At 36.5% G+C, this 26,808-nt stretch overlaps 1 protein-coding gene across 2 annotated transcripts in view; it reads right to left on the minus strand.

Moving 5' to 3' along the window:
* The window catches only part of LOC145686260 (uncharacterized), a gene marked incomplete in the record, with an annotated part of 54,331 nt that overhangs the window by 23,755 nt on the left and 3,768 nt on the right, over positions 1–26,808 (minus strand). The window contains 1 exon segment of one of the 2 annotated variants that reach the window (XM_081759375.1): positions 11,225–11,434. Coding sequence (XP_081615501.1) covers positions 11,225–11,226 — 2 coding nt within the window. 2 annotated transcript variants of the gene reach the window in all.

Here is a 26,808-nt window from a genome sequence, read left to right on the forward strand (position 1 = left end):
AACGTGCCTCATTAACTTGCTTAACTAGTTAATACTAGCTCTCACTTATTTTACTCGCACACTCAGAAAAACTGTATGTGGCGTACGTAAAAACGTTTGTTACATGTGTAAATCCTGTAGCTGTTGGACTTAATGTACACTAAACGTATAACTGAAAAGGTATATTTGAACGTACTTTCCGTATAAGTGTTCCGAATAAACGTACTTTCTACACGAACGAAAAGACTTTATGTAGGCGGTCAGGATCTCACAAACAGATGGCCGTATGTAACTTATAGCTGACGTACGTAATGTACGGAAGACTGTTAGATGTCAGACATCCTGCAACGACATTGTGTAACATCTAAGCGGGGAAAAGGGCAGTACGTATGTGGATAACGTATGTTAAGTATTGATTTCTGTAGTAAACATAAGGATCCCGTATATTTGTACACTATAGCGCTATCCAGATAACGGATTTTTCTCAGTGACCTTAGCTCATTTTTCTATTAACCTAGAACGACAAGGACACGGACACAGAAACATCGAGGAGAGTTAAGATTCCAAAGGCTCTTCCACCGGGAATCGAACCCAGGACCCCATACACCAAAGGCGCACGTGGTAGCCAATAGACCAGCGAGAAGGGCACCAACTCGACCACTCAGACGATTGACAACATTATCACTATGCACATGATGTGTTCAATAACGGAATCGTCCCCGATTTCTGATTGTAACGACAGTTTTTTTGCTAATGAAAAAAATTCCGTAGCAAATTCCTCAAATTTCATTTTCAAGCCGTTATAGTGTACCTTTATAGAGAGTTTCGCATCTTTACTTCATTAAGAAGTACCTAATGGCTATGGACAGTTTTTCGCCCATAAAAAGTCCCCATAGTACATTCCTTAAATTTGGAACCTTTACTTACACAGGTCATTACAAAAGGTAGGTACCATTATGCAGAGTTTCAATTCTCTATCTCATTTGGAAGCACCTAATCAATGATGAATGAATAAATGAACCGATCTCTGTTTGAGTAAGGACAGTTTTTCGCCCATAGAAAATTTCATAGCATATTCCTTAAATTTCGGATATTTTTCATATTCAAACCATTATAAGCTACCTTCGTGTAGACATTCACATCATCATCTCATTGGGAAGTGCCTAATGGCTACGGACACTTTTTCGTCTATAAAAAATTTCCCATAGCACATTTGTCACATTTCGGACTTTTTCCATACTCAGGTCATTATAAGATACCTTTATGCAGTTTCACGTTTATATCTCATTGGAAAGTACCTAATCATTTTGATGAGTGAGTGAGTGAATCGATTTCTTGCTTGGCTAAGGACAGTTTTTTGCCTATAAAAACTTTTCCGTAGAACATTCCTCAAATTTCGGACTTTTTCCATACTCAAGTCATTATAAGGTACTTTATGAAGAATTTCACGTTTATATCTCATTGGGATGTACCTAATCAATTTGATGAGGGAGAGAATGAACCGATTTTTTTCCTGGCTAAGGACCGTTTTTTGCCCATAAAAAAATTTCCATAGTACATTCCTCAGATTTCGGACTTTTCCATATTCAAGTTATTGTAGGGTACCCTTATGCAAAGTTTCACGTTTCTATCTCGTTGGGAAGTACCTAATCAATTTGATGAGTGAGTGAGCGAAACAATTTTTTTCTTGGCTAAGGTCAGTTTTTTGCCCATAAAAAATATCCCATAGCACATTCCTCAGATTTCGGACTTTTTCCATACTCATGTTATTGTAGGGTACCTTTATGCAAAGTTTCAGGTTTCTATCTCATTGGGAAGTACGTAATCAATTTGTTGAGTGAGTGAGTGAATCGATTTCTTGCTTGTCTAAGGACAGTTTTTTGCCTATAAAAATTTCCCATAGCACATTCCTCGGGTTTCGGACATTTTTCATACTCAAGTTATTGCAGAGTACCTTTATGCAAAGTTTCAGGTTTCCATCTCATTGGGAAGTACCTAATCAATTTGATGAGTGAGTGAGTGAAACGATTTTTTTCCTGGCTAGGGACAGTTTTTTGCCCATAAAAAATTCCCATAGAACATTCCTCAGATTTCGGACTTTTTCCATACTCATGTTATTGTAGGGTACCTTTATGCAAAGTTTCAGGTTACCATCTCATTGGGAAGTACCTAATCAATTTGATGAGTGAGTGAGTGAAACGATTTTTTTTCCTGGCTAGGGACAGTTTTTTGCCCATAAAAAGTTTCCTATAGCACATTCCTCAGATTTCGGACTTTTTCCATACTCATGTTATTGTAGGGTACCTTTATGCAAAGTTTCAGGTTTCCATCTCATTGGGAAGTACCTAATCAATTTGATGAGTGAGTGAGTGAAACGATTTTTTTCCTGGCTAGGGACAGTTTTTTGCCCATAAAAAAATTCCCATAGAACATTCCTCAGATTTCGGACTTTTTCCATACTCATGTTATTGTAGGGTACCTTTATGCAAAGTTTCAGGTTTCCATCTCATTGGGAAGTACCTAATCAATTTGATGAGTGAGTGAGTGAAACGATTTTTTTCCTGGCTAAGGACAGTTTTTTGCCCATAAAAAATTTCCCATAGCGCATTCCTCAGATTTCGGACTTTTTTCATACTCAGGTCGTTATAGGGTACCTTTATGCAAAGTTTCAGGTTTCCATCTCATTCGGAAGTACCTAATCAATTTGATGAGTGAGTGAGTGAAACGATTTTTTTCCTGGCTAGGGACAGTTTTTTGCCCATAAAAAAATTCCCATAGAACATTCCTCAGATTTCGGACTTTTTCCATACTCATGTTATTGTAGGGTACCTTTATGCAAAGTTTCAGGTTACCATCTCATTGGGAAGTACCTAATCAATTTGATGAGTGAGTGAGTGAAACGATTTTTTTCCTGGCTAGGGACAGTTTTTTGCCCATAAAAAGTTTCCTATAGCACATTCCTCAGATTTCGGACTTTTTCCATACTCATGTTATTGTAGGGTACCTTTATGCAAAGTTTCAGGTTTCCATCTCATTGGGAAGTACCTAATCAATTTGATGAGTGAGTGAGTGAAACGATTTTTTTCCTAGCTAAGGACAGTTTTTTGCCCATAAAAAATTTCCCATAGCGCATTCCTCAGATTTCGGACTTTTTCCATACACATGTTATTGTAGGGTACCTTTATGCAAAGTTTCAGGTTTCCATCTCATTGGGAAGTACCTAATCAATTTGATGAGTGAGTGAGTGAAACGATTTTTTTCCTGGCTAAGGACAGTTTTTTGCCCATAAAAAATTTTTCATAGCACATTCCTCAGATTTCGGACTTTTTCCGTACTCATGTTATTGTAGGGTACCTTTATGCAAAGTTTCAGGTTTCCATCTCATTGGGAAGTACCTAATCAATTTGATGAGTGAGTGAGTGAAACGATTTTTTTCCTGGCTAAGGACAGTTTTTTGCCCATAAAAAATTTTTCATAGCACATTCCTCAGATTTCGGACTTTTTCCGTACTCATGTTATTGTAGGGTACCTTTATGCAAAGTTTCAGGTTTCCATCTCATTCGGAAGTACCTAATCAATTTGATAAGTGAGTAAGTGAAACGATTTTTTTTCCTGGCTAAGGACAGTTTTTTGCCCATAAAAAAATTCCCATAGCACATTCCTCAGATTTCGGACTTTTTCCATACTCAGGTCGTTATGGGGTACCTTTATGCAAAGTTTCACGTTTCTATCTCATTGGGAAGTACCTAATCAATTTGATGAGTGAGTCAGTGAGCCTGAAAACTGCATATTTTGGGGGTCCAGTACTCAAACATGGTTGAAGGTAGGAATGTGAGATTTGGTACATGAGTACATCTGTGGGATATCTCCTTACATTCTAAATTTCATGTTTCTACCCTTAATAGAATCGTTTTTACAAAGCCTCGAAATCGGCGATTTTACCCAAAACTCTTGTTCGTGTATAATATGCTTACGGCAGTGCAGGCCAGTTTTAATTTTCTTCGCGGAACTTGGCTGCCATGCACTGCCGTGCATGTTGAACCGAATCTTTTTCATGCGCAGGAACAATTGACATATGTAAAACAATATATAAAATTTATGATAATTTGAAATGTACATGCACAATATTAAATTAACTCACCACATGTATATAGCTCTTCCACTTCGTACTCAGGCCACGATTTCTCAGGTTTCACATAGAATACTATTAGCCAGTTAATATTTAGTTTATTCGTCGTCTTCCCCACCAGGGGCACTTACACATCATGTTTTCGTCATATTTACTTAACTTTCAACTTTGTACAGTTGCTAATGAATGTACATTTTTATCACACAAAAACTATTTTCCCACTTGTAAACTCACCTTCACCTTCACCTATTGATAGGTGTTGTAAGTGTCAGAGTACAGACATAGTCTGTTTCACCCACACCCTTACGTAAACGTTTCAAGACACTTACTATAAGAATCAACAAACTTTGAAGCAGTCCACCCAAACTGCATCACCATGTGACAAGGGGGTGCGGTGGCTCAGTGGTAGAGCGTTCACCTCTGGTGCTTGGGGTCCCGGGTTCGATCCCAGCCCCCGCCAAGTGAACTTTGTGGTGGACAAACACCGTGCTCGTGGGTTTTCTCGGGGTTCTCCCGTTTCCTCCCACTTTCTTCATTCCACCCTTTTCATTCATCTCTCATTATCACCGTCTCCTTTAGCCTCACCGGCATAAGCGTGGGACGTAAAAATTAAAGATTTCATTTTTTTACCATGTGACAAATGAAGACCGCGCACCGAACATATAGGCAGCGCGACCAGACGACGATTTCTCCAATCAGGCTCTTCAGCGGCAAAAGTGTTAACGTCGCTTCTCATATACCCTTTACTACATTTCTTTTCATACATTTACCTTTTTATGGTCGGCATGCCGTCAGGGTTTCGACGTCTTTACAATCATCATTTTACGCGGTCGTTCCGTCCGCTGTATGCCGACTTTCTGCCGACTCCGTTTTCACAAGACATATTTAATGGAATTAGTGTTCACTCACAAGAAAAACCTTCGGACAGTTTCAATTTTTACTTCATCATTAAAGAAGATACAGACTCTATTCATTTTCCAAAACTCGTTGCCACTGGTACGCGACATTGAAACTTTCGCCGACGTCGTACCGACATCGTTTTTCAAGAAATTGCCGGCAGTGTTTTTTTGCAGTCGTCGTCCGACTGTCTTTCGACTGTTTCGAGAAAGGTTTATACGAGGGAAATATAAGCCCTAATTCGTATTTTAAAGTAACAAATTACCTTCTAACTCTTTGTTTTTGCTCGTCGCGATCGAAAATCGCGCGTAAAGATGCCAGTGTCCGGCACCGGCAATCCGATCGCGGCATCTGGTCGCATGGACAAATTGTCCAACTGTAGGCGGCAGGATTCTCATGGGGAAGCTTACTCTATTTCTCATCCCATTCTCCTCAAATCGTGTACGTTCTCAGCTTGGATCTTCCTCTCTTTCTTTTACCTATTCCATCCAGCTTTCTAATTCTGTTTCTTTCATACCGGTATTCATCATTTCTTTGTTGTACAAACCTCGCCTATTTCAGCCTCAATTCTTGAACATTTTCACTCAGGGTTCCCACCTTAACAGTTACTCTTATATAATCATTACATATTCTGTTTTTCTTCGTTACACCACATACCAATCTTAACATTCTTCGGGGAGAGTTCCCGATAGCGCACCGGGTCCTAAATCGCACCACCCCTAATTCAAAAAGAACTCACATACTAACATTCCATCTGGTAGTTAAATTAAATACTTAAGTACACTCCCATAATTCCACAGAAAAGTGTCGACCTTCAGTAGTGTGCAGTTGCAGCACAACAATATTGGAGTATTCCTTATTAATTTTCGGAGTATTCCACAGAAGAATAGGAATTAAAATAAGAGAATTACATTATATTTCAAATAGTAGTAATAAACAAAATATCATTAATATTACAGTGACAAACTCAAGTTATTCTTTTTTAATTTGTGAGTATGTAAAGAATCTTTTTTAAAAAACGGCGTAGTTTCCCAAACCGCACTACTACTGTGTGTCCGAAATCGCACCAGTGCGGTTTTGGCTCCCGTGGTATAACTGCTTTTTCTATTTTCTTTTTCGTTGCAGTTCACACAAGATGGGTACACGACAATATGTACAATGGTCCCCGGAGTCCATGCATCGTGCTTTGTAAGAGTATAGAGAAAATAAAGTGAAATTAAAAGAAATAGAAATTAAGTATTCCATTGCAACGAAAACATTTTTGCGATATTACCGCGATGATGTGGCACGTGGGACGTGCCGACGGCGTAAATGGTAGACAACCAGCCTTGCATGCTGAAGCAGAAAAAGAATTGTTTAGCTTTATTTTAGAATTAGAAACACAGTTGTTTGGATTTACAGCGCTTGATGTTCGTCGTGTAGTGTATCAAGTCATTGAGCAAAGTCTTCGTCTCGCAAATTCATTTAACACTGAAAAATAGATGGCAGGAAAGAAATGGTATTATGCGTTTATTAAGCGTCAGCCACAGCTTAGTCTACGCCAGCCAACGTGTCTGTAAATCGTGCGAAAGGATTTAACAAAATTAATGTGTAACCTTTCTTTCATGTTCTTGAAAAACTAGTGGACGAACATGAATTCAACAGACTTCGAATTTATAATATAGAAAAAAATGGTTTCCAAACCGTTCAGAAGAAACATCCAAAAGTAGTGTCACTGAAAAGGAAGCACCATGTTGGATGTTTGACAAGCGTAGAAAGAGGTATGAATATTACAGTCGCCTGTTGTACACTCCGCATAAAAAAAATTGCGAGAGCTAATGCCGTTCAGTTAGACCATCCAATATATACCTTCTTATTCCATAATCGTGTTAGGTAAAGAGACCCCCTCTCTCTCCTCCTTTCTTATCTCCCATACTAAAATTGGTTAACAACATGAGCGCAATTCTAACTTCAAACTATACATGTATTAGTTTTGATAAAATGAAATAACAAAACCGAGACGAAACAAGATTTATAAGTTGATGTAGGGAGAAACTGAAACACAATGAAAATTTGAAACTAATGGATGTCTATTACACAGAGATTCAGAAATGAGGCAGAGAGAGAGAGAGAAGAGGAGAGGAGAGAAGAAGAAAAAGGAAAGGGAGAACAGATAAAACTGGGAATTCAAACGTGGTAAGAAAAAACTCACATTATAAAGTTCCGTTTACAGAAACCCAACAGTAATATAGTAATAACGTTTGTTTCTACATATTTTTTCAGAACTATTCGAATATATACAGAATGCTTTAAACATTCATTATGCCACTTTCATAATGGATAGCATACTCAATTTCAAGTAGAACTGTAGATCTCCGAGACACATCTAGGATAATGTCAAAAGTTTAACACACATGCTTTGTTTCCGCGTGGTTCGATTGCAAATTCGGTAGTGTTCATTGCACGTACTGATCCAAAATACATTCTAATATACCCAGTAGATAGCGTTGATGATATTCTCCTTTTCAGACTACTAACGCAAACTGAACAAAAGGAAACGAACGAAAAGAAAAAGAAAGAAAGAAAGAGAAAATTTTAGGGTGCTAATTTACTGATAAATTTCTATCAGAAATACCCTATATTAAAAATCCAAACTGAATCGTAATGAAAAGTTACAAATGTTCGAAAGAAAAAGTTTATGTTGCTCATAGATGTAGCATGTTTCAAATTTCAACGATAATAAAACACATAAAATTACAGGATGGAAACAAATTTTGTGTCGAACTAGTATAAATAAAATTTTATTTTCTAATAACCAAAGAGGTTAACATTTTCTGGTCTTTTCCGAAGATGTATCTGTTCCGAACATCCAGCATTGATTTCATCTCTTCCGGATATAACGTAATTTGCACAGATAGAATGAACACGCTAAGAGCTCAAACGGATCATCGTGTCAGTCGGAGGATGTTGTTAGGTTATAGACCACCACTGGGTCGAGGATTCAAATCCGTAGTGACGCGGTAATTCGACTGAGACTCGGTAACTCAGAGAATAAAAGAGAGATTTTACTTATTCGTTGCGTTTAAATAGTATTTCTGTCAGAGTTGACCAGGTCTGGAGACGTTATCCCCAGAGCACGAAAAACACGACGCCGAAATTCCTAGTTAATTAGATTCTCCAGATCAGGTATATCAGGCTCTTGCTCCGTTTTAACTTTGGAACATGAAGGGCGTGTGTTTGTGGGGGAGAGAGGGTGAGAAGTGAAAGATGCAAAGACAGGATAGGGAAACGTCAAGAAAGAAAGACAAGGAAGAGGGACGAATATAAATATGAAACATACTTATCAGTGCAGGATGATGTAGAACGCACACACTGTTTACTCGAAATATCGCCAGTGATGCCTTATAAGTTCTCCACCAGAAGATGAATCTCTGTTTGCAGCCATTATTTCATGCGAAAATATTATACTATCTGATGGGGAATCGAACCGATGTTTTCCATTTGGAAGTCTAGCACGCTACCACTACACCACCGATTGCTTTAAACAAACTTTGTTTAACAAATGGTATAGTGTTTCTTTCCGAGAACGATAGCACGAAAAGTGTATAATGCAGATCAATGATGTCTTTGGAATATCCTGGTAATTCCCTTACCCTTTCCCAACTAACATTCGTAAATCGTTTCTATCATGATACAGGTGTTTGCTTCCACATTCTTATACACATGTCTAGTATACTCTCAGAAGCCTATCCAAGAGAAGCAACAATGACCAACGTTGAACGGTTTCAAAGATACTGGACGATTCAAAGTGGATCGACATGTATTCCAAGACTGTGACTTTGTACCTACATCGATCCCAATGTAAGAGAATCAAGTAGAACAGGCATATGAACTATGGACATCACAAAAAATATAGCAGCAATGTCTACCATTAGTGAAAACCGATAAAACGAAAAATCGCCAAAGCTACTGAAAACTGTTCATGAAATTATTACGCTGCCCAGTCCAATAGCAGGAGGAAGTAGGAGTAGCAACATGCAACCACAAACAACAGACGTTCTCTCATCAAGTCCTTGCAAAAAGTATCTTGAAGAACAACGACAAAGGCAATCAAGAGTTTCCAAACGTGTGGGCAGACCTAGTCTTCTTGAGTCGTCAGCTACGTTTCCATATGCTTCAGGAAACCTTAACAGCAAAAAGTGTACTCGAAAAGTAGATACATCCAAATCACGATGCTCCGAGCTACATATTCGCAGTGCTTCAAATGTGGCTATTGAAATCAATGAACAAGATTGGTTTTGCATCCTTTGCCAACAAAATTTAGTAGAAGATATGGTACAGTGGGTTTTGTGTAAAGTCTAGATGCACGAGTCGTGTGCGGGTGTTTCAGGAGATGAACGTACATTCCAATGTAATTTTTGTACACATAAGGTGTAGCTGTCCGTGTTTTCCCTAAATGGCGGTGTGATTTTGGCTGCACATAGTGCGATTTGGAAAACTTGTTGCGTAAATCGCACCAATTGCAGGCTTCTAAAATATCATCATGATAATTTCATTTTTATCATGATAATGGTAAGATATCGTTATGGAATCACCGTGAAAGAATCGGAAAACTATAAAGTTCAATACGATAAAAAAATCATTTTAAATTTCTTCAAAGGTTTCGAATTAAAACCATTTATATAAAACGTGGTGCGATTTTGGCTACTCTCCACTATATTTGCCACTTCTATCTTTATCTCCTTGTCTCTCTTGATGGGTCTTATTACGATTTTATATATACACGGCCTTTTAACCTACAATTTACTTTCTTCTCACAACATCCCGCTCATCATTCTTCAGTTTAACTAGGTAGTAGTCTCTCTTGTAGGCTCAGGACACTCTCGTCTTCTTTGCTGAGCTATATACTCTGTCTTTATTCTACTTATTCTCATGGCTCACTCTTCCAACACCCTTCTCCATCTTTCCAACTTCTTCTCTACTTTATTTTCGGATGTTTCGCATCCAACGACACCACCTTCGAATAGCGTACTCTATTGTGTTCCCTTTTTACCTCCCTCATCAACACATTCCTTACCAAATTGAACAATTATGAGCTGAGATCTGATTCGTGATACAGACCAACATCTACAGAGGAACTTTCTGACATAAATATAAACAATGGTAGTAGTATGATACGGAGTAAGTGGTATATCTTACTCCGTATCATTTTACGTTGTCTCTCTCTTTTATTTTATTTTAATAAGTAATATGGTATGTACGATGTGCTTCATCTGCTTTTGTTTGTCTTGTTTAACTGGTCTAGAGCACCATACTTTCGTGAACAATTAATAGATTTTGGGTTTCGTGTTTGACATTTATAAATATGTTTATACAGCAAACTCACTTACAGTTTATGTTCGCAACAGGGTTCAATTATATAAAATAATGAATTTCGAAAAGTAATATCTTCCATGTTTTCACAGTGGTCATTTTTGCTACTCGGACGCTGACTGGTGATTCAATACTCTCGAATAGAGTTGTGTCCATTGTGGAAGGCCACCTCGGCAAAAATAAATGAATGAATAAATAAATTTTATCACTACAAGCTAAAGGAAGACAGCTTATCTAATGTAGTAACTCTTGTATACAGATTTAAGAAGCTAGGATATGTATGAAATTTTCTCCTTTGCTTCTAGCAATAAAATTTAAGTGTTTATTAATATGAGTGCCCTCAAAAGCCGCCACTGCTTGAATGAAAATGTGAGTATTTAGAACATCAATGAAACAAAATTGTGGTATGAAATTCCATTATTTCTAAGACAAATGTAAATTCAATATTTCTGTTTAAGATTATAAATTACTTTTCTAAAATAATGTACAACGTTAGGGATAAATTGTGAAGTTCATCAAAGATCATACCTTACCCAAAAGGTAGAAAACTATTTGAAATCTCGATTACAATAATGCGCGAAACCATTTTTTTAAAAAGGATTTTTAAAAAGTAGTTTAATGGTTACACTTGATCTTCTTTACAATTGGTCTTTAATTTTATCTACATGAGTGGAGTGTGCGTCTCGGACTCTCAGATAAAATAATAAAGTCTCAAATAACGTTGTTTATATTGAAACGACAATTTAAACTCCAAACAAGTCTAACAGATAGTGTTTATCCCATTAACATTCATATACTCTTATTGCACACTACTACCTAGATACTACTTGAACTAGTAGACTAGTAATAAAAGAAAAAGAAACTTACATGGCTGCCTGCGTAAGACACACTCGTCAGGATGCATCGTACAGAGCGAGGACCGTGACATTTCCCTGCGTGAAGGCCATCAGATCTTCACCGCCAATGGTCAACAGAGGAGGGAAGGTACACGGTCGCATCACATCCTCTGACACCACAGAAACCAGTGCCAGCCAGGCACTCAGCCCGGCCAACAACCACCGCATCTCTCACCAATTCCTGTGGTTAACAAAACGGTAAAATAAATAAATGCCTTAAGATAAAGAAAATGAAAATTTAAAATAATCAATCAACAAATGTTTACTGTCGGAAATTCATTCTTACGAATATATCTTCTATTTTCGATTTTCTTCTATTTCCTAGGTAGTGCATAAGAATTTGCCCTGTAGGCTAAAGGAAACTGGCGATTATTTGAAAGTGAATTATAGTAAAAGAAATGGATGGAATGGGAACATGGGAGACAACAGGAAAACTGCAAGAAATCCTACGGATACGATGTTGTATACTACAAACTCACATAACCTAAAATGGAACCACAATCCTCGAATTTCTTGGTGTTCTACGTCAGATTCCCCTTCAACTTTTCTTGCTAACAGTACATGAATTTATTTAACAATATTATTGTGGAACTTCGCTACCGTGATGTTCACAATTGAGTAATAGTAGTAGCGACAGATTATACTGAATGACTATAGTTATCACTAGCTCATCTATTAGGAGAGCCAGGGAGGCCACTGTTTTCTTATTCAGCATAGTTAAATAAGGAGTTTCCTTTCAGAGAATTAATATTAATGGACCTAACACCTTCACATGATTTGTTGTGGAACGTCCAACGGATAAAATAGCAGTAATTCTTCCGGGATCATTCTTGAATATACAGCATATGAATTAGAGAGCCTTTTTAAAAATAGTTGTTAAATATTCAGTAGTTGAATCATGGTCACCCTTCGGTAGTCGAGTTTTGATCTGCGAGCAAATGAGATTTGAACTTCTTTTCAGAAAATTACCTTGACCATGTAGCACACGGATAAGGTTAACTACCACAAGAATGATAGCTAAACATGCAACAGAAAAGTGATCCTTCCGTTTTAAAGAATTGTAAGAAGAAATATTCAGTAGATAATTAAAGCGCATGTTTGGAAATCGATTTACAAATGTCGGATACAAGAAAGGTCCGGTTTTCAGAAATCATCGTTACACTTTCAGCAGATTAATCAAGAATTCTGTCTCAAGAACAGAATTTTATATATAATCCATCCGACTACATTAAGTTCTTGTAAATTATTCATTGCACCTTTGGAAAATTCAAGATTGCTAATAAAACTCCAATTGACCAAAGCAGTATATGTATTTTAAGATTATATATTTGTGTTACAGTTTGACTATGTAACATAGCCTTCCTCAGACACAATATGAGAGAAATATCCAATTTTGACAGCTTATATAAATCTGAATGCAAGACACGCCCACTTTCTCTTTACAAAATGGAAACTTTTAATTGGCTCTAAAAAGTAAATTTTTAATTAGTGTAGTCACTTTCTCTTTAATTAGTGTAGTCACTTCTTCTTAATTGCCTATTGCAAGTGGTCCCATATTTAAGCACAATAATTTACGATGATACTGGAGTTTCGAGGTACATGGTCAATCAAAAGAATTCCGTCTTTGACCCAGAAAATTGAAGTCATGACCTATTTTTCTGATTTCTGGGTGTGGAGCTCCGTTGGCCGCAGAGAACCGTAATGGCGCCATTTTATTGACTGGTTCTTGGTCTCAGGATCATAGACACGGAATCAGGTTTCATCCTGTCACTAATCGGATAGAAATATTCGCAGTACTGAAAACGGATCAATACTGTCTCGGATCCTTCAACTTGTTTTTTCTGTTGGTCACTGTTCGTACATTTCGGCACCCACGTTGTTGAAAGCTTGTGAAAGTCCGGTATACTGTTGAAATGAACCCAGCACGCTCCTGTGTGATGTTCAATATCTGGACGTTTGAAAGTTGATATTTGCCTGTCCTCAAAGATCAGTCCATGGACAGCATCACATATTGCCGAGTAGGTTGAAATTGAAGGTCACTGACTCCAGAGTTCATCTTCAATGGTGAAAAAGTGCTCAGTCTTAAAACAACCTATCCAGGTGTTGACGGTACTGTAGAAAGAATACTCCCCCCTCCCCCCCGAATGTCTGTGGCATCTCAGTTTGAAATATTCCATAGCTGCGAAACTTACTTGATACTTCGTCCAAAGAAAACTCCCCAAAAGTATATTATCCCTTGTGGATTATTTCATAAGAGATTATTCATGTTATAAATTAGGTCTATTAATGAAATATTTATTTACGAAATATCACTTAAATCACATGAAGAGTCATATTTTAGGAAATTATCTTAAAAGAAGTCACCTCTAGAGTAAACATCTTATTGTGGATATTTTCATAAACGATTAAGTATCATCATGAAACTATTATGAAATAGGAATGAAATTGTCTGAGTCGCTTCTGACAAAATCGTCAAAAAATAAACATACCTCGAAGGGTGAACTGCGTCCTTGTAAATTTTGATATAAGCAATTACGTATCCCGTATTTTAGAGTTATTAATGAAATATATGAAATATGAAGAAAAATCCGACTGAGTCGTGTTTGAGAAAATCGTCCCGAAAGAACTTACTTCCAAGAGTAAACTACCCCTTCTGAATTTTTCGCAGAAATGACTTATCACAGTATGAATATAGGGTTGTTAATGAAATATGGATGCATGAAATGTAAACAAAACCGTTGTTGTATTTTCCAGAGAACCTCATTTAAAAAGAATACACTTATTTCTAAGAGTAGGATGAAAATACGAATAAACCCCTAAAGAATCTTATAAAAAAAAGTAATTTTTTTCTGGATTCGTTAAACGGTATGGCCTCTAGGCTCGTGTATATACATCGGAACGAACGAAGTGTGTAATGTACGTACGGAATGACATTCGAAGATCCGTTTTTCGGCTTGTAAAAACCATAAAACGTGTAAATCCGCTTTTCTTTCTCACATATTTTCTTCTTTCTTATCATCGTGTGAAAAGAAAAATGGTAAAAGTCGAAAGAAGAAAATGGCAAAGAAGAAGATTATTAAGTAGTTTGCTAAGCTTTGTACGTAAAATTAATATGTATTGATGATGAAGAGGAAATAATATGTTCAAAATGTCAATTATTAAAATAGCTTAGTAGATCTCAAACAAAGAAATATATACCTTTCTTTGGTTTAAGAAAGGGCAATATGTCAGTAACCACTTAAACATAACTTCCTAACCTTTACCATATATGTCAGTCGGCGCCGAAGATCTTGAATAACATATTTTGTTTACAGTTTGCCTGTAAATATTTTAGCTTAACTTTTTCAGTATGACGTTCAAATGAATTAATTCATATCTTATTTGTTTCATCAATAAATAGTTCATTGCATCATTACAAACATCTTTTGTGTTAAATTATCCATTTCCGTTTTATTTCTTGAAATGTCAATTTTAGAAAATCGATTATTGACTACAGGTGTATGTTCAAAATAGTACTTTATACAGGTGTATATTATAATATGCACATAGATGATGTACCCAATATATAAGAACATTGTGATAGTGCGGAAACGTTGGTAGCCATGAGTGAGTTTTCCTGTTGGGTGATTTCTGGTAGCAATGTAAACGAGTGTATTTCATTATAGATAAGTTTATATATATATATAGGGTGTCCATAAAGTCCGTTGCCACCTAGTGTATCTGTGAAACGACTGCGAATATGACAAAACACAAAACACGTATGTTATTACTGTGAGAAGCTTGAATTTTGAGCTATAGCTATATATAAAAGGTCCATCCCAGGTACCGTCATATACGGGTACGATGGATTGAGTAATATATCACTGGAAAGGCCTTGACAATATAAATATTCTCCCGAAAGTTTCAAGTCGCAATGTTGACCCCATCGAAAATGGCGAGGTTCACATTTCGTATCAATAAACTTGGTTGCCACCCCATGCATCTGCGAAAATATGAAATAACACGTCCGTCATTATTTTAAGGGATTGCAATTGTGTGTTGTAAAGTTTCATCCCAGAACCCTTTCCTAATTAGGGGTACGGGGGTAAACTTGAACATTTTAAATGGCAAAGGGGAACGAGTAATTTGAACAAGCTCGACAAAAGACCTTTTTCTGTAAGTCCTAAATTTGTTAGGTTGCTGACATCTAAATTGGTGATAAAATCAAATTTTGGGATGAAGGCTTTTGATTACTCTTAGATATCTATGGATTGTAAATGTGGTTCTTCTACGTTTTCGTGATTTGTAGGCAGGGTGTAAATATCGTAAATATATTTGTAAAACGAAAACATGATAAGTTATTAGCTGGAGACTTTGTTCCTGTACATGTTCCCCCTAGTTTGGAAAACGGAGGCCCATTTTAATGTTATACTGTATTGCTATGAGAGTAAGGTTTTACAGAATGGTTATGTCAAAAGTGGAAATAAAGAATTGCGAAAATATCGACATCATAGAAAGGGATCAGTATTACCGGAGTGTAGAGAATTTTACATCCGTACTCCTATTTGGGGAGTGTAGGGTGGAACTTTTATAGCACACAATTACAACCCCTTAAAATAATGACAGGCGTGTTTTTGTGTTTCTCATATTCGCAGTATATATCTCATATATATCGGGTGATTCCGTTAGTCCGTACCAGCCCTTTAAATCGAAAACGGTCCGAGATATGTACAAACTGAAAAACACGTATCCCATTAGTAGCAAAGGACAACAGGGTAAAGTAAAAAGTTTCGTCTCAGGTTCCCCCGCAGGGTCCCAAACGGGGTCCAACTCAAAATTGTCAAATGGAAAGAAGGATCAAGTGGTATATCGCTTGAAAGCTCTTGTAAAAAGAAAGAAGCTACAACAAGTTCCGATTCTCTACGATCACACTAATGCAACATGGCGGCGGATCAAAATGTCATCAAAAGTTGCATTTAAATGTATGTGAAAAAACACATATTCCAGTGGAATTGGCGGTAAAATTGCTGGACAGTGCCCGGTAGCCCTGGAGAGTTGTGGTGTTCATCATAAAAACACATCAGCGAGTGGCGCACACAGCCGAAATATTGAGTCAATGACACTAGTCGGTCGGGAGAAAACAACTGTTTTAACTTTGCTTGCACAGAATTCTTCGAGATGTGGAACGAGGCAAGCATGCTCTACCAATGTTTCCTGCATCTGTTTTTTAAAAGGTCTGGGACTCTTCCCAGATCTTGACCTTGGTGTCCGCACAGGATGTGTGTTTGAAAGCCCTTTGTCGGTAGTTGTGATGTTGCTTCTTAGGGTGGCCTCTCCCCTCCCAGACCTCCGACACTATGGGATCAAGGAAATTGAACACTGTATCCTCCCGACTGACTAGTGCAACGGACGAAATATTTCGTCTGTGTGCACTACGCGATGATTTGTTTCCATTATGCACACCATAACTCTCCAGGGTACAGCAATTATATGGAACATTCCCCTGGGACATGTTGTTTTGCACCATTTGCCCCCATTCAGCCCAGAACCCGAAACGGCAGTATAAATAGATCTGTATTCTGGACTTGCCGTGTGCTATCCAATGACGTATAAATCTTGCCAATCCCCGAGTGTCACGTTGCGACCCTCTCCGCGTTATTGTGTTATTTCCGTTTGAGAATGCATTTTCCCCCCAATTCCCGACCTAAGTATGAATGATGCCACAGCCTGGTTCGTCTCTATACCTATCTTAAGCTCAGTATTCCTCAGTAACAACAGGCGAATAATGGGATTGACGCAAGGTTCCAGCCCTGTCCTTATCTGCCCTTTTCTTCCCTATGCGTCGTGTAAAAGTGAAATTCATGAGACATTAATGTCGTGAAACGTATAACTTCAAATAAAATACCGAAATGAATAAACACACACATCCTTGATAACGATTACTGCAACTGGATTGTGCTGTTTGCTGGTTTATGTTTGTTGTACAAAACATACGCCTTTCGAGAGAAACAGTCGCAGACAACCTTGAATTGAAAGGCACAAAGTGAGGTACGCTGGAACACAGTTTGTTCCACAGTAAGTTGAGCAGGCTTTGCTGAAGAGTCGTTAGTACGAATTGTAGTGAAGTACTTGTGCTGTACAAAAGTAATACACGCTACGAATTGAGGTGTGTGTGTGTGTGTGTGTTTGGGGAAGACTGTTCCATAATTTCTATAATTTTCTACAGCACTGAAAGAAGATAAAGTTTTCACACAATTAATGTGAAATTTGGCATTGTTATTGAAAAATGTCTGAAGTTTTCAAATTTCAAAAATAAATAGTAGAAAATCACTGTTAAACCCCACTTTTGGGGATATAAACACAAAAATTCATTTCCCTTGTGGGAGATTCAATGTTAAATTTTGGAAGCAGTTTTCTCCAATAATTATTTCTAAAGATTTTGGAGTAAATGAGTATTATTTCTTACAAAATGCAATAACACTCATCCGCAATGCTAGTGAAATCGTTTTTTTTTTTTTTTTTTGTAAGGTTCCCTCTTTGGGGAGTAAGGGCGTAAAATGGTGGTGGATGGATTGTTACAAAAATCCAAAATTTTATTTTGGGAATGCTAATAAGCGTCAGATTAATCACAAATGCCACAGAATTAACATTCCGATGAACTTTGCATTTGTCACTAACTGATATGTGGTTAAAGCCCCTTCCTAAAATCACATTAAAAATTCACCATAAACATCCTTAGCTGGGTCATACCGGAAGAAAGCTTTTTTTTTTGGATCAACTAATGTGGAGTTTAGCGTTATTGTAGAAAAAGGTATGCATCTTTTAAATATGAAAGTTATTTTGGTAACGCATCGCTTTAGGGTGGTACAGGGGCGAAGGGTTTGATAGTGGATGTTCATAAAAAATCCAAATTTTATCCTGGAAATACCAGTGAGCGTCAGACTAACCACAAATTTCAGTGACTTAACATTGCGATGCTTCTTGCATGTGTCAGTGACTAATATGGGTTATAGCCCCTCTTTCAAAAATCACATAAAAAAATTCACCATCAATATCCTTGGGAGGAACATACTGAAAGAAGCTATATTTTTTTATCAATTTGAAGTTTGTCGTTATTGTAGTAAAAAGGTTTGATTTTTTAAAATATGGAATGATATTTTGGTAACGCACCGCCTAGAAGGATATGAGTGTGGATGTTTATAAAAATTCTAAATTTTACTCTGGAAATGCCAGTGAGCGTCAGGTTAATGACAAATTTCTGATAATCCGATGCTTCTTGTATGTATCAGTGACTGATATGGGGCTACAGTCCCCTTTTCAAAAATCATATAGAAAATTCACCAGAAATATTCTTAGCAGGGACAAAGGATAAAACTATATTTGGGTCAATTAATGTGAAATCTGGCGTTATTGTAGTGAAAAGATATAGTTTAATGCATGTTATTTTGCTAACGCACCGCCTTAGGGGGCACAGGGGACGAAGCATAAGGTGATGGATGTGTATAAAAATTACAAATTTTATTCTCGAAATGCCCGTTAGCGTCACATTAATGACAAGCATAACAGAATTAATATTCATGTGCCAATGACTGATATGGGGCTACAGCCATCTTCCTAAAATCACATAAAACTCATGATAAATATCCTTAGCAGGGACATACCGGAAGAAGCTTTTTTAGATTGCTAATAAAACTCCAACTGACCAACGTAGTATGTATATATATATATATATATATATATATATATATATATATATATATATATATATATATATTAAGATTATATATTTGTGTTACAGTTTCGACTTCCTCGACATTATCTTCCACAGACACAGATAGTGTATCTGAGGAAGGCTATGTTACGTAGCCGAAACTGTAAGACAAATATATAATCTTAATATATATACACTGCTTTGGACAATTGGGGTTTTATTAGCAATCTTGAATTTTCCAAAACTGCAATAAATAATTTACAAGCTTAAAAAAAAAAAAAACAAATAATGTGAAATTTACCGTTATTGTAGTAAGAAGGTACGAGTTTTTCGAATGGAATGTTATTTTGGAAACTCGCCGCCGTAGGGGAACATAAGCGGCAAAGCATAAGGTGATGGATGTATATAAAAATAATAAATGTTATTCTGGAAATGTCAGTGAGCGTCAGATTGATGACAAATGTCAAAGAATTAGTATTCCGATGGCCGTTGCATGTCCCAGTGACTGATATGGGTCTACAGCCTCCTTCCAAAAATCACATAAAATTCACGTTAAAAATCCTTAGCACGGTCATATGGGTAGAAGGTAATTATGTCTTATAATTAATATATGAATTGTTATTATTGCAAAAAAAATGTTTTGATTTTTTTTTAAATCTCGAAGCTACTGTAAATGAATATGCTCTCTCAGTGTAACAGATTATGCATATAGCTTTGATTTTTATGGCGCCACTGGAATATACTCATCTGAAGTGATCATCTGTACACTGGATAATTCTGTTTCTACTTATCTACATTGTTACATGATTTTTGATAGACAATTTGTTTTAGGAATCCCCACAAGAAAAATCGCATGGCGTAAGATCTTGACTTCTTGGTGACCATTCGACATTTGACCCCATAGAAATAAGTCGTTCGCAAACTTCTCTCTCAAAAGATTTATAGTCCTATTTGAATGATGCTGCGGTTCTCTTTCTTGCATGAACCATAATTGATCACTTTGACCTAAATTTAAACGATCTTAGTTTATCCTAAATTTGATTTAAAATGTAGTAGAAATGACAATCAATTCACAAACAAGTCAATCTACCCCCTAGATTCACGTGCCAGGTAATGTGCTGGTGTGTTGCAATAAGAAAAGGTCTGAAACTGTTGTCAGTGCAAATGAATAAGAAGCTGAGTCAGGAATTAGAGGATGTTTTACGAAACAAAGGATGGTTAAGATTGTTTGAAATCAATTTACAGTGGGATGCCAACGTATGATTCGACATGGAAATTCAGTGTTCCAAAGCTTCTTAAACACACGTCTCTTAGCCTGCATTCTGAATGGGCCAAAAAGAGGACGGAAGAAAATAAGAGAACGTGGTGTGCTTTCTTAAGTGATTTTGGAACCGGGGAGGGGAAATTGAAGCCCAAAATGGCTACTGGCACATGGAAGTAGCTTCTGAGATTTACTTTTGTGATACTTCCGATTATTTTAACGCTCACGGCCAATAAGGAAAAGTTTGATTTTTTACTTGCCGCCTTTGTTCCCCAATAAGGAGTGAAGGCTATAATAAAATTAGAGACGCGTGTACCATCATAGGTGCAATGGAAGCAACAAAGAAAGAAAAGTTATTGTATTTTCTAACTAAAACTATTAATTTTCAGAAAAATTCTTATAAATAATTAGGGACATTTGCTTCCCACATTTCATATTGAAAGTCCGATTAGATCAACGAAAGTTTGAGTTCGTGCCCCTAAAAGAAACCCTATTCTCACTTCAGCTTTTTTTCTAAACAAAAATTTCTCAACCATATTGCCTAATTTCACACTAATTATGAAAAATATTTAGTTTTTGCCAGTAGGTCCTTGCGAAAGGATATTCATCATGACATTCTATTGTTTTTTTTCAAAGGGGGCTGTAGCCCTATATTAGTTACTGGTACATGGAAATATCATTGGAGCATTAGTTCTGTACGCCCTCCGATTAAATTCACGCTTATTGGCATTTCCAAAACAAAATTTTGAACTTTTATTGCTCTGTCACCTGTGCCTTCCAAAGCCACCAAATTACTCTTCGAGGTCTATGCTCCATGTTACCAAAATAACAGAAATTTGAAAAACTTGTATCTTTTTACTACGATAAAGCCACATTTCACAAAATCGACCAAAAGCAAAAAACTTCTTCCGGTATGTCTCTGCTAAGGATATGGTGATTTTTTTTTTGTGATTTTGGAGGGCTGTAGCCTCATATCAATCGCTGGCACATCTAAGGACTATCGCAATATTAACTCTGAGACATTTGAGTTTAATCTGACGTTCACTGGCATTTCCAGAATAAAATTTGGAACTTCTATCAAAAAACAAATGCTTACGTTACGCTCCCTGTGCCCCCCTAAGGTAGTGTGTTACCAAACTAACATTCTATATTTCAAAACACATACCCTTCTACTACAATAACGCCAAATTTCACATTAATTGATGAAAAAATAGGTTCTTTCGGTACTTTCCTGTTATGGTTATTTATAATGAATTTTTAATATGTTTTAGGAAGGGGGCTGTATTCCCATATCAGTCACTGGCACATGCAAGGAACATTGGAATATTATTTCTGTAACATTTGTGATTAATCTGACGCTCACTGGCGTTCCCAAAACAAAATTATGGATTTTGATAAAACTCCACCCACCACCATTCCTTGAAATACTGAACATCACTAATTTTCACCGCATACACCACAGACTTCACAAGACTCCACAGGTAATAATCCAGTGGTGTCAGGCCAAGGAAACAAGGGGCAATTTCAGAGCACTTCGCCGATCAATCCCCGCGTGGGAAAACTGCTGATCGAACGGTACTCAAGTATACAGGTACCGTTATGAGATGGGGTGTCATCGTACTAAAAAATATATGGAATGGCCCATCCTCCGACAGCAGTGATGGCAAGATATCATCTTCTAACATGTGCCGATAACCCATCTTCGTTAAAGTCCTGTCGATGAAGAATGAACTCACAACGAGAGTCCCTCACATGCCTCATTACACCTTTACCTTGCGAGGAATACCTGCGGATGAGTCAAATAAATGTAAATTACTATTTGAGCAGTACCTTCTGTTTGTTAATCTCGCCCGACACGTAAAGGTTTGCCTCATCAGTAAAGAATACGTCAGAAGGGAATGTGGAGTTTTGTCGTTGCTGCCTTGTGGCCTATTCAGCACATTCCAAATAACTATCGAGATCATCTTCTTGTCAAGTGTTCGTAAAGTTTCAGCTTATAAAAATCCCACTTATTCACTGACATATTGCACATAATTGAAGTGTGACTAATACCACTTTTATGGGATATACTACTCGCAGTCCTTTTGGGAATTTTACTGAATGTTCTGTGCGTAGTCTACTGATTTAGGGCAGGAATAAAAGTGAGGGGAACGCGGGGGAGACGCCGTCCGCCCACTTCCAGAAAAATTATAATGGGAAAGAAAGGCATGGGGCGGCGTAACGTCATGCGTCCCCCTACGTTTTTTAGATCCACTTTTTCCCCTAGTTTAGACAGATTTGCCACAGATCCGGTTTCTTGAAATTTCTTTCAACATTTTGAACACAGTACCATAATTGATGGGAGTACTGCAATCACCCTGTTGCTTCTGTTTTCCAGAGGTCAGCTAGATCTCAATACGTCATGCATCCATCGAGGGCATATTCTGCTAATAAGTTATCAGCATAAAGAAACAGTCAAAAGTAAGGGCTAGCGCTGGAACAAAAAATCACAGTGCCGTTCAATTTCTAGGAAAATTTGTTTTTATAATGATATAACACGTACTGCAGTTTCCATTTAAGACAATTGCGTCAAATTAAAGAAACTGAACTTGAAGATGGCGAACGTACTCTCAAACATTTTCCCTCATCCCTATTTCTCAACTACATCTTCTTTTGGTTATATTTTGCACCGTGTTTCCACACTTTTGAACCACCCTATATATAAACTATTCAGCTATGTAAAAATACAAGGGGTGCACAGAAACAGTGGAAGGGAAAATTTTCTATTGAAACTTGGATAACGATTTCCTTTGAAGTAATAGGTGAAAAATCAATTTTATGTCACTGTTGCATCAATATTATGGCAAATGCTTATCTCGTTTTTTTTGCGTACACCCTTTTAAAATTAAAAATACATAAGTATGCAAACGTTGTGTAATAATGATCAAAAGAAAAATACTTTTTATTTTCATACATGACATTCTACCAAGGTGAGAAACGAATTGAAGAAAATAACTCTTCGAAGGCAAATTTCACTTAGAAGAGAGAAAAAAGGGTATTTTAAAAACAATTTCCAGAAATGGATATTTCTCCACCAAAAAAAATGCCAGCGATTAAACTAAGAATATTATTGTATTTGTGAATGTGTATATTTAACACGTAACTAAGTGATTCACTAAAGAACGATAGTTACTGTGCTACGAGTATGTAAGCAGAGGGTTGTTTAAAAAAGGATTATTCTGGTGCTTGAGATTTTTTTGCACTTCATATTTCATCTATTTGGATTCCGACTGTCGCTGGACTCTGCTTTTGGAAGCTGGCTCCATAACATTATCGTCATTAGATCATCTTGCAAAGTGTTGATTTAAAGGTATAGTCCGCAGCAAAAAACCTGCAACATGAGCATGTAAGTTTATTGTGAAACGAAGAAGTCTTTTGCTCCAAAATAAGTGTGCAGGGGAGGACACCGAGGTTTCTCCTGGCGTGATTCGTGCCACTTAGACGTTATGTTCATTCCCTGGACTGTTAGGCGTAGTTTCACAATAAACTTACTTATTCATGTTGCAGGTTTTTTGCTGCGGACTGTACAAGAATGGTCTTACAGTGAACATTGTTTTACATGTGTGTTAATTTCCTCTACCATGAGATGGTCAACTCTAAAGCCTTAGTTCACTTTATTAAACTCGAGCCTTTACTTATGGAAGGCTTCCAATGTAAAATTGAACAGACATAAAGTTTATATTCGATAACTTCAATAACATGATAACTCAGTTTAGATTTATGTATTTGTAATCCTGCTTGGACATATAAACAGTAATAAACATGATATTCTTGGTTTAGGGAACGTAATGTTATTATTATTACGTATATTTATTATTTATTCATTTATACTCCTTTGAATTTCATTATACATTTTTCTGTTTAATTTTGTTTTAGGATACTAACCGCTCTCTTAATAATGACTTACGTATATTGACTCCTCTACATGTTGACTTTAATTTGCATGTTAGCTATGTTCGCACTATCACCATTTAATTAAAGTAACTATACAACCAGAATGCTAATAACCCTAGTAATGCTAATAATGCTAGTAATGCTAAGAATCCAGTGGCGGATGTAGCCTGGGGTGGGGGACCTAGGCCCTCAATTTTCTGATTGACAAAAATAATGTAAGCTCTTATTTTTTATACATTTTTTGAAGTTTATAGTAAACTCATGATATATCTATAATAGTCTGGGTTCTTCTTACCCCCCCAGTTTTTACCTTCTAGATCCTCCTCTGTAATAATCATTACACAATATGAATTACCTGATTGAAATCCTACATTACACGACACACGTTAGAATTTTTATGCTCATGAAATATCATCAACGCCAGTGATACTTAAATTGGTATATTGCGAATTGAAAGTTTATGTACAAGAAATGTTCATACGAAACATAAGAGTTCACTTAATCTATAGGTCAATTTAAAACAGTGGCGGCTAATGTTAGTGTTGCAGCTTTGTGGAACGACCATAGTATTTCAAGAAAAAAATAGTATTAGCAGTAGTAGTAAAGAACAGGAAAAAATACTGTAATACTCCCATATATACTTTAAATAACGTTTTTTTCTTTCTTCTACAACTGTAAAATACATTAATCTGTTTTGAAAAGCGAAAAACAATTCGTCACACAGTTTCTAATTTATATTGCGTTGTAGCGAGCATACAACGACCACATTTTTGAGCGAATGTTAAGTCTCCTTTCCCCTATCTCAGAAGTTAAAAGCTCTGGTCGCTGCAGTGCTTCTGCATCAACGCGGCACGGTTTCAGTGAACGAGAAGGTTTTTCGCGCAAAATATGATTTCTGAATTTTATTTCACTACCAATTACAAACAGTATTTATTTTTATGCATTCATATTTTTAAATTACAGGACTATACTGAAGAAAACAAATATAATGCCAATTAAAAAAAGTGATCACAGAATTACAAAATAAGAAAGAAAATATGTAATAGAGTAGAAAACAAATGAAAGTAAACACGCATTTACAAGTTGATTCTTAGCTTATATAGATAATGAAAGCTTCTTATACAGTAATTTGTGAACCAAATATAAATGTCAATATACAGAATTCCCCCTCTGTAGATAGTATTTTACTATATAAATATTTGTTCTATAAATTAAATGTATTTTATACTCTTGATAACTTTCCACATAAAACTGTATGATGGGAAACGTCACATTGAATCTGAGACTAGTTAGCAATGCTCAGGGGCTCTGCTACAAGGGGGGTCCACCGGGTCCGAACCTCCCCAAAATTTCGAAACTCGACTAACATTTGTAGACTTTCTTAACGAACTATACTTGTTTAGCAGAGAAGTGATTGATGTAGGCTAAATATTTTATCTTACGCCTCATCATTTACTATTTATTGTCTTACAAAAATAATAGTTCTATCATTTTTTCTAAAAATATAGGTGATAGTAATTAAGAATTACTTATCGTCTTTTCAAGTGCAAAATAAGACAAGTTCGATAATAAATAGAAGTATTGAACCCCCTCAAATTTTTGTACCCCTCCCAGCAATCATTTCTGGGTGTAGAACTGGCAATGCTGTTTGTTTGACTTTCTTTGACTTTTGGCTTCTGTTACATGCTGATAATACGTCTAGCGGATTTCGAAGTTTGCTTTCCAGAACGTATCACATTAATAAGCACTGTTTCGCCTCTTGTGGGATTATGTTTATAGTGCATTGCTTACAACTAAGACGGATGATTTGGAATGTAGTTTTCTTTTACGCACGTGTGTGGGTTGGTGTATATGTGACATTCGCGACTCATATACCTCTTTTGTATCAGTTGTTTTTTTCTGAATCAGCTGTTTTGGTTTTTAGTTATTAGATTTACTTGAGTTGCGTGTGCTCTAATTCAGTAAATAAAATACAAATTTTGAATGAATTCTATACCACGACTTTTGTAAATAACTTACAAGAGAAAAAGCAATTTGCCCGGTTCTCCACTCAGGAAAAACTTGCAATTAAGGCTTAGACAAAACAATCAAAGGACAATTCAGAAGAGTGTTCGAAAACATCCGGTTTAAATTCACAGGACACCTTATAGTAGCAATGTTGTTTGCCTTAGATACATTTCCACAATTTGTTTTAAATTTTCCTAGATAAACTGTGAATAAAGTGTGTTCAATTTACATTTTTATAACACTAATCTCTGCCTCGAACTGTCTTCAGTCTACGCTGCAGAGGAATTTGGATCACTGTCAGGGACTGGGTTTGCTAGAATAAATTGTTCGCAATAATCTAGAAAAAATATTTAGTGAATATACAAGGCTTCTGAAATTAATATTGACTATACCTATGACGTTAGCAAAAGGAGACAGGTGTTTTTCCATATCCAAAAGAATTGATACATTCAAGGAATTGAATGTTCCAAAAAAGGTTATCACCATTAGTTATGCTTTCCATTAAAAAAGACCTGGCAATGGGAATACCAGGGTTCAGCCAGCATGTATTAAACAAATTTACTCCAATTAAAGAGAGGAGAATGGACTTAATAAATAAATATGGTGACTAATCGGATAAAATGTTTGCATTTTTTTATTTCTTAAAACCATAATTTTATTTAAT

The sequence above is a fragment of the Thermobia domestica genome, chromosome 5 (assembly GCF_964235325.1).
Source record: "Thermobia domestica chromosome 5, izTheDome1.hap1.1, whole genome shotgun sequence".
Classification (NCBI taxonomy): domain Eukaryota; kingdom Metazoa; phylum Arthropoda; class Insecta; order Zygentoma; family Lepismatidae; genus Thermobia; species Thermobia domestica.